Source organism: Genypterus blacodes, unplaced genomic scaffold (genome assembly GCF_046128005.1).
Source record: "Genypterus blacodes isolate CSIRO-AG114 ecotype Tasmania unplaced genomic scaffold, CSIRO-AGI_Gbla_v1 ptg000017l_1, whole genome shotgun sequence".
Lineage (NCBI taxonomy): Eukaryota > Metazoa > Chordata > Actinopteri > Ophidiiformes > Ophidiidae > Genypterus > Genypterus blacodes.
In genome coordinates this window covers 2,502,759-2,520,213 of record NW_027466831.1, presented here as the reverse complement: position 1 = coordinate 2,520,213, position 17,455 = coordinate 2,502,759, and the positions used below count along the sequence as shown (strand labels likewise).

Here is a 17,455-nt window from a genome sequence, read left to right as displayed (position 1 = left end):
TGGTGCCTCATTTGTAAGGAACATGTATTTGTGGGATGAGCAGCACAGCTGAGTATGTGGGTTGCGCTCATGAAAAATTTGCTAAATCTTCTCTGCCAATGCCAAACAGCTTATTCTGCTGTTGCTATTGACTCTTGTTTGGTGTTGTTTGGTGGATTGGATGATTGAAGTCTATCAGTAACAAGGAAGAAACAAGACATATTGGCAATTTTACAATATATTCATTTAACAAACAGTCAGGAGCGAGTGGACGCGCAAACACCGGCAGCATCGGAAGGACAGCACAGTGACGACGAAGAAAAGGCAACAGCAATGGTCACAGTGACAGAAGAGACGCAGGAGGACTCCGCAAAATCAGCTGGACCAACAGGTGAAGGTATAACTGTGTGGACCTGAAAATTATGTGGATGGCTCAGATAGAGAGTAATGCTATCTGAATAAATGTGTGGTTAAAGTGTGTCTACATTGAGCTAAGAGTCACGACATAATCACTTTAAGCTTTCTGATTCATGTTTATTGGTGGTTGAGATTGAATAGTCTGAATAGAATTTTGTATAGGCTGATATCAGAGGTGTAGTCAATAATTACTTTGCAAAGGGGCTAGCTATTCATATTAGTATTGTCATTTTTATATCATAATAACTGAGTTATCCTTGTTTCATATCTCCCAGTCAAGAGCAGAGCAGCCCACGCAGCCACACGAACAAGAACTTCCCTCGAAACTATCAAGGGGATAGAAGACGGTGCTTCTCTAAAGACTGGTATAATGTAAATAATGTGTATAATGTATGTAAGTTTTCATTTACAAAAATATGCAGCAACAGAGAAATAAAGCTGTATGGATCAAAATTGCAGGCTAGTGTGCTATTTTTTAAACTTGAATAGGCTTGTTCCCAGTAAATGTTTGGTTCTGTACTATAAATGTACAATACTCCTTCATATCACCACTTAAGATTTATCTATAGGTTATAGTCTGTACATATATATTTTAGTCTGTAAACATATATTTTTAATCTGTATATATATATTTTATTCTGCTGTTATTCAGTCTGGTCTGCTTTCTGTTCCAGAAATTCATCCAAAAAAAACCTTTTGCACTAAATTCAATTTTGCACTAAACTGCAAATTTCAAGTTTTATAGTTGTCTTTTTAGGAAAAAGGACAACTAGTCTATTTGAAAAACAATGACTTGACTAACACATATACAGATACAGAACACATTAAAGCAGGATTCTTCTGGAACTGTAAGTCAACTGTACCATTATTAGTCTATCTAGCCTTTATACATCAATAGCGGCCCACCCTAGATTTTCAATGGCCCCATCTGGCCCCCCCCGGGAAAAAAGTCTGCAGGCGCCACTGTGACCAGGGGGCAGGCGAGGGTACATGGGCTGTCCCTGTATGAAGGCAGCTGGAGGAGAACCTGGACCGGCTGAGAAGCAAAGGAAACAGGGTGAATGTTGTATTTTACGGAAACAACTAATTGTATGACCTTATCTGAGCAGATTTTTGCAATTAACTCACAAGCTTCTGTGTACGGAGGCGGGGCTGTGGGCGTTGGCATGGGCTGGACTCCACGGTATCCAGGGTGAACAGACACAGACTGGTAGACTGAGTAAAGTCAAAGATTTAGTTAGAATAGAAGTAAAATGTTGCTTGCAGGGAAGAATGACGTGCTATCAAACTATGAGCACACTGGTGCAGGTTTTCCTACTTGCTACGTTTCCTCGGCTACGTCTTTCTCGACACTTCTTGTAGATAATGCAGCACGGACACAGACAGCACAGACAGCAGACGATGAGAGACACGCAGATAATAAAGAGGAAGATGAAGCCGACGATGCTGCCCAGCAGGAGGTCTGGGATTTCTGATCTTGGATTGCCACCACAGCTGGGAAAAGAAAACAAGGATTCTATAGCAATATTGTAAATGGAATCACTGCACTTTATATCATAAATAATGCTGATAATGTCAAACACTCCTGGTTTAAGAGATCGCTTTTCAATTTCTACTCCAATTTTTGTGCCAGACCTGTGCCATTCTTTATCAAATATTATGTTGAGTGAAATACAGGAAGGAAAGAGAATCTCACACCTGAGAGCTAGCGGAGGACAGCGGCTTTGCTCCTGTTCAGTTAGACGCAGTTTAGCGTCCCTGCAGCAGAATCTTATGTTGCAGTTTCCACAGCAAAAGCCCGCAAAACATACCAGGGTCTTCTTGAAATAACCATTAGAGTCCAAATAAGCTGTGCACTGATCACCTGTGATATACAGCACAAGACACACAATCACGTTTACAAAGTGTGAGATTATGAGATGAATCTAAAAGCATATTTGAGACTAGTTCATTATAACCCTCTTCACTTTTGTTTTCTGTTTTTTGTTTGGACTTGCCTAACACGTACAAGTTCAGCCATGAAGACAAACAGTAATCACTAACACACACACATCCTTTACGGGAAACGGCCCATTCTGAAGTGAATAAAAGCAGGTGAAACAAAAAGATCACAGTCCGAATGAAACTCTAAACTGTTTTTAAATGGACTGAATCATTTTGGTTGATTGGATGATTATATTCCACCTGTAAGAGCCAAAGGAAGGAAAGGCCAAGGATTATCATGAAACTGCTACTACTACTACTACTACTACTACTTCTACTATTACTACTACTTAAGCAAATGTACTCACCCCATACAGCTGGGAGTAGAATCACACAGAGAACACACACAAGGCCGGGCAAGACACTTGAAACCATAGCTGCAATGATATACCCTGATAATGAAATGACAACCACAGCAGCATGAACCAGTCTGTCCCGTCCCCCGTGTCCCCCCCCCCCCCCCTCCCTGCAACACGCCAGAACGCATTTCATCATCCTTGATGGGAAATATATTCTTTGACTTTCCCATTAAGGCATTTAAGGAGTTCAATGCTGTGGCTATTGCTCCATTGGAACTTAAAATGGATCTATTGAATCTTAAAGGATACATCAAAAAACCAACTTGGATTCAAGTGGAAAACCTATATTCTGCTTATTTCAGTGTATACAGTGTAATCTCTTACAGTAAGTAATTTATTTGTGAGCTAAAAGTTCAATAATCAACAATGGGGGAAACAGAAAATATGTTTTATTTAACATAACATTCTGACAGCAACACATTATTATGGGATTAAATCATTAAGTGATAGGTATTACTGTGCTATACTTGTTGCAGTTGCTGGTACACTACATGGTTCTTCTGTTGGTGTAAAGAAATCTTAGATCTTGGAGATGTTTGCTTTAGGGGATTTGGATTGTGGATAATAGTGAGCATAGCATATACATTGCATTTTACTCATATTCCTCATGACAGCGTCACTGCACTGTATTATACAGCATCTAGAACGCCAAATGGAATGAAAATAAATTGCGACAAACCATGAGAGCTTTGAATGTTTAAATCCAGGGACAGCAATGTAAAATGTAAATTTGTCTCCCACACAAGCACTGAAGTTACAAGCTGAACTTCTTTTTACAGGTTGCCTATAGTGCATATATTAATTGACTGGCGATAGCAACAAAAATCCCAGCGGAATATCAAATACAGCAATTTAAACACAATAATCTTCAGGATTAAACATTGAAGTTTAGTTTAGTTTTTCAAATGATGTCCTTTCTGGGTGGGTGCCTAGGCAGTTGAGTTTGCTGAGTCAGTAACATGATCAGACGACTTGACAGCTGGAGATGGACCTGACCACTTGGAACTGCAGGGCTGGAGGCGAAGACTGACCAAGCCAGGTCACTGCAAGCAAGCGGACTGGAGCTGACCTGGGGGCTGCTGAGAAGGACAGTGGCTGGACTCGACCAGTCACTGACAGGAAGCTTGTGGATCTTGGGTATCCCAAAGTAAACAACCAGCTAAAGTAACGAACATCCACTCCCCCTCAGAAATGGACTGCACCCCCTCAATGTTATCATGCAGCTCGTTCAGGAAGATTTTTCCATTGTGAATCCTACATCAATACACATTTAACAGCAATTTCCATAGAAAGACTTAAATTTAAAGATTAGTTTAGATAAAGTTCTATTTCTTAAGTTTTCTTTTTTTTTTTTTTATTCCAATATAAAAAATTTCAACAGTTTTAAGATCATACCTGAAACAGACTGTATTCATGCAAATAGATTATCCCAAAATATTCAATTTGAAAAGGAATCCTGCAAAGGGGAATGAAGAGACTCACTGCAACTGCTTTCAATCTATCAGCAACTAGCTTTGTTTCTTAATCCCAACTCCTAATCAACATCAGCAAAAACAATAATTGCACATGTTTTTCGTAAAATTGGTGAATATGTGCCAGTCTGAACCAAAAACCAATGTTTTGATTCTGTAGCCTATCCAGTGTTTGGGTTGGGAGCATAAGCAGGGTTGAAAGGCGGCTGACCAGGGGGCAGGTAAGGGTACATGGGCTGTCCCTGCATGAACGCAGCTGGAGGAGAACCTGGACCGGCTGAGAAGCAAAGGACAACAAGGAGAATAATGTATTTTATGGAAACATAAAATGGATCGGCCTTATCTGAGCAGATTTTTTGCAATGAACTCACAAGCTTCTGTGTATGGAGGCGGGGCTGAGGGCGTTGGCATGGGCTGGACTCCAGGGTATCCAGGGTGAACAGGCACAGGCTGGTAGCCCGGGTATGTGGGGTGATGTGGCTGTGGCATTGGCTGTGGCTGTGGCTGTGGCTGTGGCTGGGGTCTCTGGATTATTGTTGCAGTGTTGCCTGTGTTGACCACAGCTGAGTAAAGTCAAAGACTTAGTTAGAATAGAAGTGAAATTAAACAACAATTCATAGAGACATTTCTTGCAGGGAAGAATGACGTGCTATCAAACTATGAGCACACTGGTGCAGGTTTTCCTACTTGCTACGTTTCCTCGGCTACGTCTTTCTCGACACTTCTTGTAGATAATGCAGCACGGACACAAACAGCAGACGATGAGAGACACGCAGATGATAAAGGGGAAGACGGAGCCGAGGATGCTGCCCAGCAGGAGGGCTAAGCGTTTCGTTTTTGAAATGCCATAGCTGGGAAAAGAAAACAAGGATTCTATAGCAATATTGTAAATGGAATCACTGCACGTTATATCATAAATAATGATGATAATGTCAAACACTCCTGGTTTAAGTGATTACAAATGGAACAAGCTTTTAAGAGATCGCTTTACAATTTCTACTCCAATGTTTGTGCCAGACCTGTGCCATTCTTTATCAAATATTATGATGAGTGAAATACAGGAAGGAAAGCGAATCTCACACCTGACAGGACAGCGACTTTGTGTCTGGTCAGTTAGCCACTGTTGAGTGGAGATCACCATTAGAGTCCCAATAAGCTGTGCACTGCTGTGCACCTGTGATATACAGCACAAGACACACAATCACGTTTACAAAGTGTGAGATTATGAGATGAGGGTAAAAACATATCAGAGACTACTTCTTTTTAACCCTCTTCACTTTTGTTACCTGTCTTGTTGGACTTGCCTGACACGTACAAGTTCAGCCATGAAGACAAACTGGAATCAAAGTTACTAACCACACCAACACTAACACAACACTAACACACACACACTCTTTCCTGGAAACATCCCATTCTGAAGTGAATGAAAGCAGGTGAAACAAAAAGATCACAGTCTGAATGAAACTCTACACTGCTTTTAAATGGACTGAATCATATTGGTTTCTATTTGACATGTTGCCAAGGAAGTATTATTATATTCCACCTGTAAGAGCCAAAGGAAGGAAAGGCCAAGGCCAAGGCCAAATTATCATGAAACTACTACCACTACTACTACTACTACTACTTAAGCAAATGTACTCACCCCATACAGCTGGGAGTAGAACCACACAGAGAACAAACACAAGGCCGGGCAAGACACTTGAAACCATAGCTGCAATGATATACCCTGATAATGAAATGACAACCACAGCAACACAACAGCATGAACCCGTCTATCCCTCCCTCCCTGCAACAAGCCAGACAACATTCCATCATTCTTGATGGATATATTCTTTGACTTTCCATTAAGGCATTTAAGGAGTTCAATGCTGTGGCTATTGCTCCATTGGAACTTAAAATTGATAATCTATTGAATCTTAGAGGATACATCAGCAAACCAACTTTGATTCAAGTGAAAAACCTATATTCTGCTTATTTCAGTGTTTACAGTGTAATCTCTTACAGCAAGTAATTTATTTGTGAGCTAAAAGTTCAATAATCAACAATGGGGGAAACAGAAAATATGTTTTATTCAACTCTGTAACAGAAGAGACGGACCTTTTTGCAAAGTAGGTCTTGTACATAACATTCTGACAGCAGCATCATTGAAAGTTCTTCACAAACATAAAAGCGCACTGCTGATAAATCCTCTAACGGTTATAATGCACGATCTCACAAAACACACAGACACACACACACACAAAGACGTCACTATGAAGAACCAACACTGGCGAAAAGGATGGCAGAAAGAGAAGGCAGTGTGTGTGGTTTTTAAATAACACAAACGGAAGGAAACTCTCGGATGCAGCATTTCCTACACAGATCACTTGGTCAGTAAGAAACACCTGCATGCAAATTCCTCACAAAAACTGATTTGCAAAGCACAAAACGTCTGAGGACAGAAGGCCTAAGTGGAGAGACATTTACTGTACACCTGATACTGACACAAAGAGTGATTTTACTACCTACTGTCTTGACTCTACTCTATGAGATTGAAAGCAATGAAACCACATAATGACGCCTTTAAATGCGTTCAATGGAAAATGACAATTATCTTATTTTCCACCAAAGTCTAAAATGAAGGAAGCTATAATGAGGCGACTGTACATGACTTGTTGACGTGAACAAAGAGTTGCGATTATTCTCCAAATGTAGCTGGGTCCCATGAAGAAGAAAAAGAAGAAGTCAGTCACATTAAAAAGCAAACCACCGTTCCAGAAGAGCCGGGCCAGGAAGGCGTTCCAGTATCGGGAAAGCTGACAATCGTGCTGCGTAACAACGAGCAAAATGACGAAGTTTGAAATCGCATTAAATAAAAAATAATATAGATTCACTTGGCAAATGACACGACACTTACCGAGACACAATTCAACAATACTGAACGAGATGGTGGCCTATAGTTCAACATGCTGGGGCCAAAAACAGGAACCATAACTTTTAACGGTTCCGTAAAGTAAGTGATGTGTGGCTGTTTTGCACGCTACAGATAAAAACAAGTTCACCACGGAAAAGACTGAGAGTGAAATTACGGTCCGGCACAGTTTTGTTTTTGCTGAAATAAGAAAAGAAGGCAAAAGGTGATAGAAAGGCACCAGCTTTCTGTTGCATTTCCTCTTTTTGTGGACGGAGCGACTGTACGTCTGACTGATAAGAAACAATCCTGAACCTTTGGTTGTTTCACACACACAAAGCGGCCAAGTGAGTTTTACATATAAGTTAACTCCTTATGTGTGGCAGAAGAAGAAAATTTAATATCCTGAGCAAAAAAGAGAAGAAGAAGACAAAGAAAAAGAAAGTGGAATCTCACTTGTGCACCAAAACACAGCAATTAAATTCAAATTGAATTTTCCCTGGAGTCGACATGCAGTATGTACACACACACACAGACGGGGGTGTGAAAGAGCAAATCATAACGATCTTAACATTCCCTTTTGTGGATAATGCAGCAAGCTGCATGTTTGACTGATAAGGCCGGAGCAGGGTCGGGTCGGGTCGGGTCACAGAAATGTATCCTATACTCTACATAAATCCTCTTCTAAGCAGTATTACATGTGTAACCAAACGCCACAGACAACACATGTGATGCATTATAGGGCCTTTGAAGACAAAAGAATGAGAGAAAAAACACAAAAAACAGGTTCAGACGTCCACTGTAAAGAAGGACAAGAAGATGTTGGGGCATGTTCAGAATGCTGGAGGGGAAATAAAATAAATCCAAACCACGTCACAGACTCTTGACAAATGGACTGGAGTGGTTTTGGATTTTTTTTTCATTCACTATACTGAGATGAGGCCACCGAGGAGTAGGTGGGGCTTGGGGTGAGAGTGTGCGTGTGTGGGGTGAACACGGACATGCAACAACCTGCGCGTCGCAAAAACACACTTAATCTCCATTGTGCATAATTCACATTCCCAGATCTCTGCCAGGTTCAAATATGTTGCGGCACCCATCCGATGGTTGTGGGAATACAGAGGGGGTGGGGGGGTGAGGGGAGGGGGGGGTTCCAGTCCATTATCCAGTCTTGGGCGGCGGCGCTACGAATTCCGGGTTGTACGCTGGCTGGCCGTGGAAGTCCATCTGTGAGGGCGGAGCGTTGGCCTGCGGCTGGGCGGGCGGCTGCAGAGGGTACGGTGCCTGGCCCGGGGCGAAGGCGGCCTGGCTGTACGGCATCGCGGTGGGAGGGCAACCGGGGCCGGCTAGACGCAATAGAAAACAACATGGCGTCAGTATGAAACGCTAGAAATGTTTTGACAGTAACCAGTAGTGATTACTCTGCCTCCACATCCGGCTGCAGTTTCCTGGTTTCTCTAAGCCTGAGCTGTAATCCGTCATTACCCAATGTGCACCGCAATCACAAACGTTGAGCAATGGCGTTTGTCAATGCTTAAAATCCGACATAAGGAAATTAAGTACTGCTTGTGTGCCGTATGTGCTTCTACATATTTGTTTGACACTGTGGAGCCAAAGATGACTTAGATCAGTATTTCATAAAGTCTATATTATTCTGAAATGTATAATTTAAGTTAACACAGTTGCTGTAACTGTTTATGACATCATACTTGTTCACATAGAAACCTGGACCTTGTGATTTTCTGTTCTTGAATAAAACATTTAAAGGAAGTCGCTCTGGTCTTCTTGTGCACATGACACACACACAGTTTACACAGCTCACCCAGGAAGTGACACATGGGGGCAAGACATGCCACAACACCACCAGTAACACTCACCTCCTTTTACTGTGCTTCACTTTGAACTATATTACCAAACACTAATAATCAAAATGACTAAACATTACAAATTCACTCTGACCTTTAATTATCTCTCTTGTTCCATCTGTCAACAAACATCCCTCTTATTTCCTCATAGACACTGACTTCAGCTTAACTACTAATTGGATCACATTCACTTTCCATTCGTCACCCAATACCAAAATAAGAGACGTTGTGCTCTGTGTTTTCTTCAGTGTTCACTCTCCAGGCCAAACCTCTCTAGGCTGAATAAACCAGCTGCTACGCTTCAAAGTTTTACTCCTTCATCTTTTGTCTTTGAACCACGGTGGCACGAGCGATAGAAACATCTCTGCAACAACTCATCTAGTTCACAAACATCCAAACTCACTGGCTTCCTGATATGTGGGCGGCGGTCCCGGCGTGAAAGGCTGTCCTTGGTAAGGCATAGGCTGTCCCCCGTTACCCTGAGGCCCGGGCTGAGCTCCGTATCCCGGCTGAGCTCCGTATCCCGGCTGAGCTCCGTATCCCGGCTGAGCTCCGTATCCCGGCTGAGCTCCGTATCCCGGCTGAGCTCCGTATCCCGGTTGAGCTCCGTACCCCGGCTGGATGGGCACAGGCTGGTAGCCAGGATACTGGGGCCCCTGGTAGGCCTGCGGCTGTCCGGGGCTCGCCCTCGGCTGCTGCGGGTACTGCTGAGGAGCCGTGGTAACCACTGTGGTGTGGGTGGTGGTGGCTATCACCGCTGGAAGCAAACACGGGAACAGGATGTTCAGATAAGGTTAGTTGGGAAATGACATGCACGCACTGGTTACCAGAGACGGTCAGCCAAGCCCAAAACGCTGGATAGGAGCATGTCATCGGGTTTATTTGCATATATTTCCGGGGAACAAACAGCACAGAATAAACAGAAGAAACACCCGTCAACCAATTGCCATACAAGAGGTGAAGCTCAACTTAGAGTGAGAGTGCGACTTCGTTCTCACAACTATGCAGTCAGACCAACTTAAAACAAGCACTTCTGCATTCATCTCCTGTTCCTATGTTTTTTACAAGCATTGTAGTGAATGTTTAAAGCAGATAGAATGACCCTGTACTGGGTATTCAGGTTTAACTTTACAAAAGTAAATAAAATGCAGCAGGGAGAAAACACTGAAGGAAGATGGGCCTGTGTGTGTGTGTGTGTGTGTGTGTGTGTGTGTGTGTGTGTGTGTGTGTGTGTGTGTGTGTGTGTGTGTGTGTGTGTGTGTGTGTGTGTGTGTGCGCGTCATATTATCATTTGCTTAGCACAGTGGGAGTTGACGTGATCATTTCCTGTAAATGACATGGGATAAGTCAGAATTCCCCTCCGCGCTGTGGTTGTCGTGGAAACTGTGACTCATACTAGGTGGAGCTCTAACATTCCTGGAGGTGATCCCGACACGCAGCAGCCCGAGTAAGGAAGTCCATATTCTCCCTGCTGGCTCACAAGTGCACGTGGGGTGTGTGTGTGTGTGTGTGTGTGTGTGTGTGTGTGTGTGTGTGTGTGTGTGTGTGTGTGTGTGTGTGTGTGTGTGTGTGTGTGTGTGTGTGTGTGTATGACTCTCAGGTGCTCAAATTAATAAATTCTTTGAGGGATTTGTTGCTGTAATGGAGGAGTTGAAGGGGTTCTCCATGATTGACTAGGACTACAACAAAAACTCAAAACATAACAATGGTTGCCCTATTAACGTCACTACTTAAGCACTTTGTTTACATCGCTTTGCCTTTCGATTGCTTCAATAACTCCTCAATGTGCTCATCTCAGCCAAGGGGTCTTTGCCCTCGTCTGTTTATCTGTCTGTCTGTCTGCCTGCCTGTCTGTCTCTTGGTGCTCACAAAATGCAAAAGGGACAGACGGGACTTGAGCCGAGGAACAATCTGAGTAGATTTTGGTCTGGAATTTGCCTTTCTGAAGCGGCTGATTTAATTAAATTGAATTAAACACCGGTGGCTCCAAACAACATGTGACAGTGTTTGCAGGAGCCGAGCAACCGACGACTGTGAGCTCAGAACTCAAGAAGAGGCCTGAACCAAAGTGACAGCAGCAGGGGTAAAAATGTAAACAGGTACTCCAACATGCTTTGTGCCTCAGTTATTGTAAATTAAAGTAATTATGACCTTTTCTGACTTGATAGGCAAGTGGAATAAGCACCCGTATTTAAACGCCAAATAGCAATTACCCTTGATGAGTGAAATGAGTCATCAGCCTGTGGGATTCACTGTTCACCGCTGAGGAGCACTTAAAGTGTGAAATGAAAGAAAGCCTCTGTAGTGACACACAACTCGACCCACATGAGACACTACACCAAACCAGACGCTCTTTACTCGACTGTATAAAGCGCCTCTCCTCTTAATGTTGCATGCCTATGTTGAACATGCTGAGCTCCGTGTCGTAATGTCTGCGTCCCGTAACTGCAAAGCCAAAAAGCCACTGCAGCAATGAAAGTCGTGTGGGAGAAGGAAACCAAAAGCATCTCGTGGACTCTTGTGTTGTAGACTAGACAATGACTCCTACACTCTGGAAAACAAAAACCTGACTCACACTCATGATGGTGCCAAATGTATAGCTGAGTGTAAAGCTCGTCTGAAGGCAAAGGCAACGCTGCTTCTTTTAATGAAATGTTGTGGTCTCGCTCAACATTATCAACAACAAGGGCATAGAGCAAGAGCATAACAAGAGCAAATAGAGGCTGAACGAAACATGTTAGACAACAGAGCACTCAAAACCAATTGTATTGGATGGCATCCTGTTGATATCATGCTGCACCCATGATATCATCATACTAACAACATAGATGTGGTAGATGTAGATCTGAATCTCCAGGTTTATATTTTCATGTCATGTTATCATAACTGACTGCTTTGTCACTGTTACTTTGTTCTATGATCGTTGCTTTCAACTAAATCATGAGAAGCACAACCTTGTTTTTTGTCTTCCCTTTTTTGTATAACAAAACATCTCAAAAGCAGGAAGTTCAAAAAGCGGAAATACCCTGAGCTTATGAACGCTGCATTGTGATCAGAAAAATTCATTATTACTATCAAAGCATTTGTTACTCACGTCTTGGCTTGCGGCACATCTTGTACAGGCAGCAGCAGGGACAGACACAGCAGCAGATGAAGATGAGCAAAATGATGACCACGGAACTAATGCCGGCAGCGATGGAGAGCGACGACGAGACATCAAAGCTGCAACAAAGGAACAAAGCGTCATCAATACAAAATAGGAGCGTTCTAGAATGTTTATATTCCGGGAAAACTTAACAGTGCTTACGATAGGTATGTCATCGTCATGCAGAGCAGAGAAGAACAGCAACACTACAGATATAATTTGCTTGGCAACTGTTCTCGGGTGGTCGTGTACAGGAAGGAAGTACTTCCGTTTCCTGCCCTACATCTCTGCACAGATGGCTGTTACATAAAATCTGTGGTGAGCTTGAGAGATGTAACCAGGTTAAAATTGGTGTCAATACCTGTACTGTGAATTTATGTAGTCTAATGTTAATGACGTCACGGCTGCACGGGTCTCAGTTCACGCCACGCGCAATGAAGAGAGGAGCTGTTGGGTCGTGTCTGAGACTACAGGTTGTATTCTATTTCATTTCATTTGTACAGAGTATCATCAATAATAAAAGGGAACAACCACCAGTTGCCTCGTCCGATTCATTCACCCCGATTCATTAACCTGACTAAAGAACACAACGCAGAGGAAGCCACAGTGACAGATGTGCTGCCGGCCTGGTCGAAGAATACAGCGGGCCACACACACCCGTTACAGAGAGAAGAATGCAAAGTCAGCGAGAGATACTTAGAGTTTCTTTCTGGCCATCTAAGACTGTATTCTAAGCCTTATGAATGGTATAGAGTGGAATAGAATACCAGTCCTCCTGTTTATCCTCAGAAAGACGCCAGAAACTGTCTTGACAGCAGTATCTGTTGTTGCAGGTCCCACAGCAGAATCCTATGTAGCAACTCTGGGATGAGTGGTAGACGTTGTGGAAGTCTCTGTAGGCCTTACAGTGCCGATCCGCTGCAAGAACACACAAGGTAGAGAAGAAGGGAGGAAGATTAAATGTGATTGAACTACATGTCAGCATTAGACCAGTTCAGGAATCACACACTGAACAAGGCCAGCAAGGGTCAATTGAGGTCATCTGTGTGTTCGCTTCATGGTTATGAGTAGTAAATGGGCAATATTTATAAACAAATTAGAATTACTCTTTTATCGTTAATAGCTTAACAATTCATCACGTTTTTATTGTGATCATTTTCAACAAATAGGAGAAACAAACCACAGTAAATCAGCAAATGGCCTCAGAGGAACCAGGAGCGAAGCATATCTTGACAAAATAGTCAAGATATGTCGTTGCTTTTGTAATGCTTTTAGCACAAACCCGTAATTAAGTCGTTTAAGGCTTTTCAGAAACAGATTTAATATTTAAAAAAGTCACCGATTGTTCATATGCTTAGTTACATGGACGTCACATTCTCCACATAGTCCTTTGTAATGTAAACACGCATACGCAGTGAATACCTCTCATTGTTATCATCTATCGTTGTGGAGTCATTATTTTTTCTGGTGGCTGTTTAAACAACAACCTTCTTGATTGATCAGTTTAAAACAAGAATAAAGTTAGAATTTGAGAACAACGTTTCAAGTTGACGTAGCTGAGTTGCTAACGTCGCTGACATCGCCCAGACTTTGGTGCTAAAACACAACGTACTTAAAAACAACAACAGAAAGGCACAAGAAAAAGAGTAAATTAGAAAATGGTTTAAATCAAATTTACCAGATACACCGGGGACCAGGACCAAACATAATCCAAACAGCAGCACGCCACACAGGCCCGACGCCATGGCTACTTCACGATCCGGGGTGGCGGCGCAGGACTCGGATCTCCTTCTCCAAACACAATCACGAGCTCCGGTCACAGAGATCGTTTATACAGGATAGAACTATAGAACGGTTCACACAACGCGAGAGAAACAGAACCGGAACACCGCAAAGAATCTCTGCTGCTGCGGCTCAAGTCACTGAGCGGAATATCCAAATATGGAAATGTCAAAAAGCAAGCATATCATATCCAATCAAAAACAACGCAACCAATTGTAAGCTAAAAAATGGCTTCTCCTGTGTTTCTTCTTCATTAATGGGCCATAAACGCCCAAAGTTGTTTTCAATTCATCTCCAGATTGTTTTGGTAAATTGTTATTTTTTACAAATGTAATTTCTACATCTAAAGTTTATTTTCGCCTCTATTCTCTGGTCACGCAAAAGCCACTACGCGAAGTCGATTATGTTCCTGTTGGCCGTTTGGTCTTGTTATGCATTAATGTCACTTTGGGAAGTAGTTAAATACCTATTACTGTCAATTAGAATTGGAAATGACACGTTCCAGTTCCTGATACAACACACTTATAGTATCAGTATCGGCCTCTGTGGTCTTAACTGTCTCATGTATTAGGAGGCTCAGTTTCAATTCATGGGAAAATAAAATAGAAACCTAAGACACGCCTCACAAAGAAATGTGTGGCAGCAGAAAATAGTCAGAGTAAGACATCTTTACATAGTTTTTTCACCCGTCCAATGTGGAAGTCACGCCCACAGGATCAAGTGTTGGTTTGTGGCTGCTTGATCTGCACCCGGAGACAAAATGGGGATCCAGCAAAATAAATGATCAGATGAGCGGCAATCTATCGAAGTTCAAACAGATGGGAAAAATTGTAAGTGAATGTCGACAGATGTAATGCGTAGAGTGTGATTTTACAAGTGAAAACCGGTGAAACAATGTAAAGTCAAAATCAGTCCGTGTAAAATACATATTACTGGTTATCCTGAGGTCTCTTTCTGTCATATAATAATTGGATACTTTATCAATCGTCATTACATACACTGTATGTAAGTTCTGTATGTACCCTATGACTTCATTGCAACTCCAGCCCACTTGTATTTTACCTCAGGGTCTATGTATAAAGTTCAACAACAATAGTAGGGATGTCACAACCTGCCTCCCTTCTCTCTATCTCTCTCTCTTCTCTTTACCCTTTTTCTGTATAAAAAATGATCTCCAAAATTCCCTTCACCTGTATGCACAATCATGTCATGTGCAATATCTGCTTCAATAAAAAAAAATTGTCATTTTGCATGCAAATGGCATGCAATTGAAATGTATCTTGCACCCCCTCAAATCACACACACACATGCCTTGCTCACACATATGCATCACAGAGGTGTAGGGCAGCCATTATATGGCGCCCATGGAGCAGTTGGGGGTTTGGTGCCTTGCTCACGTGTATCTCGGCAGTGCCCTGGAGGCAAACTTGCAACTCACCAGCTACCAGTCCACTTACTTGGTCCATACGGGACTCGAACCGGCAACCCTCCGGTTCCCAAGCTGAAATCTATGGACTGAGCTACATCATGTGGTCATGGCTATAGGCAGGTATGAGATCACCCAGGTCAGAACTGTGGTAATTATGTCATGGTGAAAAATATAGATAGGATGTATAATTAACTGAACTAACTACTAAGTCAGGGGTTGAAAATATATTCTATTCTGTCTGTGTGTCTGTGTGCTTGTCTGTGTGACGCCTCCTGTGTCCAGTGGGAATGTCGCCCTCTTGGCACACTCCGAAGTTCATCAGTAGTAATCTTGAGTAAACCACCACAGCATCACACCCATTTGTTCACAAGAAAGCGCATGTTTCATGTTTGTGGCTGTAAATTTGGAATCATTTCTGCTCCTTTTGGGTTCTCTTTAAATGGTTTTAAAGAGTCTTATCATCTGGAAATGCAGTACATAACCTTTAATTTCTTCAAATTTTTTGACCCCCCAGGACCTCAGTAATTTAAAAACCCTGGCTACACTTGGCACGTGGCTTATATCATTACAATTCAGAGATTCTGTGGGTTAGGTGTTTATCTGTCCTGGTGACGTGAGTTAAGATTACACATAGACCACAATACGGGCCTTACAAGTTGCACCCTATTATGACATAAACGACTTTTTGTGTGCGCACACACAAGTCCCTACACAAGAATGTCACACTGGCTTTTGGCCTCAAGGCAAGAGGTGATTGCTATTTCAATTTCACTGTTTAAATTATGGTTTACTTTAACTATCTTTTCTAAGATCAAGCCAAGTTTCATCGAAGAATTCATCTTGTGTTGATTACTAAAATCATCAAAACAATATCATTGTTTCCCAAGAAGTAAAAGTATACAAAAAACTATTATGTGTCAAAAAGACATGTTTCCTCTAATGTATTTTGTATAATTGATCATACTGTATTACAGTAATGTAATGATTATTTGCAACCCAATGATTTTCTCTAGACCTTCCATTCTGTCTGTCACAGAAGGAAATGCCTTCATCTCAAATCAGCTGTAATGAAAGACTTATGTGAAACAATACTCTAAATACAACCAGAACAGAGGAACAGGAACCCAAAGTGATCTGTAGAGGGCAGCAAAGCACTGTGGTTTCAATGCACCAGAGTTTGGAATATGTTGATGATCAGATTAAAACATTAGAGTAATCTATTGTTACAACTCTATTAGTTTGGATGGCATCACTGTTTGAAGATTAATTGGGTGACATCACTTTGTTAGTTTGACGCTATCAATATTGTTTACTAAAGTAGCAGTTTCTTTACTTCACAGTAGAAAGTACGTTGGAACGTAATTCTGACTTTGTAATGTCATGTTTTCCAACTTTTCCAACCATGTGGCACCGGTCGTCTTGCCCCAGAAACTTCATCCTTCAAAGAGAAAATTGTGGAAGCAGCTTCACAAGCAACATATTGGTTCTAATAACAAATGGCCTCAAGGTACATATACAAAGCCGATAAAACCAAGCAAAAGAGGGGGAACGACCTCAGAGAGTATGTGTTGCCAGGAAGCTCACACTCTGGCTTTGTGTAGCAAAATCAAGAGCCAGCCATATAAAGAACTAGTAGAGTTCTTGAAGTCAAAAGGGTTATGCTTTGGATGCCTCAAACAAGTCCTGCCAAACAATTTTATGTAAACAATCTTGAGTCAAAGAATCAGGACATACATCAGAGAAAAGTGAGGGTGCTCCTGAAAATGAAGGCGGTAGGGTCAGAAAGCATGCTGTCAATTCTACCGTTGAAGATCAAGTTAAGACAGAGTGCCAAGTATGAGGAAACATACGCCATCATAGCTCCGAGAGGCACAGGAACTTTCTGTACAGAAGACCCGCGAAAGAGACATTAAAGGGAAACCAACACAAATATCAAGTCAAACTCCTGAACAGTCCTGGGATGTTGGACCTTGAGGTGCGTGGGCTGGAAGACACCCAACTTTATTCAGTTACCCAAGGTGTTCACTCACTGCAACATACACGTTCAGGCCCACAAGGAAGGAAACAAATGACACAACAAAACAACTCGTTGAGCAGTGAACAGGATCTCTGAGATGGAGAACCAGTCAAGACA

The 17,455-nt window shown here is 42.2% G+C and overlaps 2 protein-coding genes and 1 long non-coding RNA gene across 3 annotated transcripts; 1 reads left to right on the top strand and 2 right to left on the bottom strand.

Annotated features, from left to right (window-relative positions):
- Positions 1 to 99: 99 nt before the first annotated feature.
- On the top strand, positions 100 to 795 carry LOC142991105 (uncharacterized). Its single transcript, XR_012960867.1, has 2 exons — positions 100 to 376; positions 672 to 795. It is a non-coding gene; the product is annotated as an uncharacterized LOC142991105 (long non-coding RNA).
- LOC142991104 (protein shisa-4-like) lies at positions 371 to 2,810 on the bottom strand. The gene is made up of 6 exons (XM_076141104.1): positions 2,688 to 2,810; positions 2,095 to 2,260; positions 1,715 to 1,890; positions 1,525 to 1,611; positions 980 to 1,432; positions 371 to 856 (listed from the first exon to the last, which is right to left on the bottom strand). The coding sequence occupies exons 1-5, from the start codon at positions 2,752 to 2,754 to the stop codon at positions 1,281 to 1,283; spliced, it is 648 nt and encodes a 215-aa protein (XP_075997219.1). The 5' UTR covers positions 2,755 to 2,810; the 3' UTR covers positions 371 to 856; positions 980 to 1,280.
- A 1,561-nt stretch (positions 2,811 to 4,371) lies between these two features.
- Positions 4,372 to 13,947, bottom strand: LOC142991289 (uncharacterized). The gene is made up of 10 exons (XM_076141357.1): positions 13,789 to 13,947; positions 12,878 to 13,028; positions 12,060 to 12,187; positions 9,369 to 9,722; positions 8,265 to 8,446; positions 5,853 to 6,101; positions 5,293 to 5,384; positions 4,898 to 5,061; positions 4,582 to 4,773; positions 4,372 to 4,487 (listed from the first exon to the last, which is right to left on the bottom strand). Exons 1-10 carry the CDS (start codon positions 13,853 to 13,855, stop codon positions 4,372 to 4,374), a joined length of 1,695 nt encoding a protein of 564 aa, XP_075997472.1. The 5' UTR covers positions 13,856 to 13,947.
- Between the last annotated feature and the right edge of the window lie 3,508 nt (positions 13,948 to 17,455).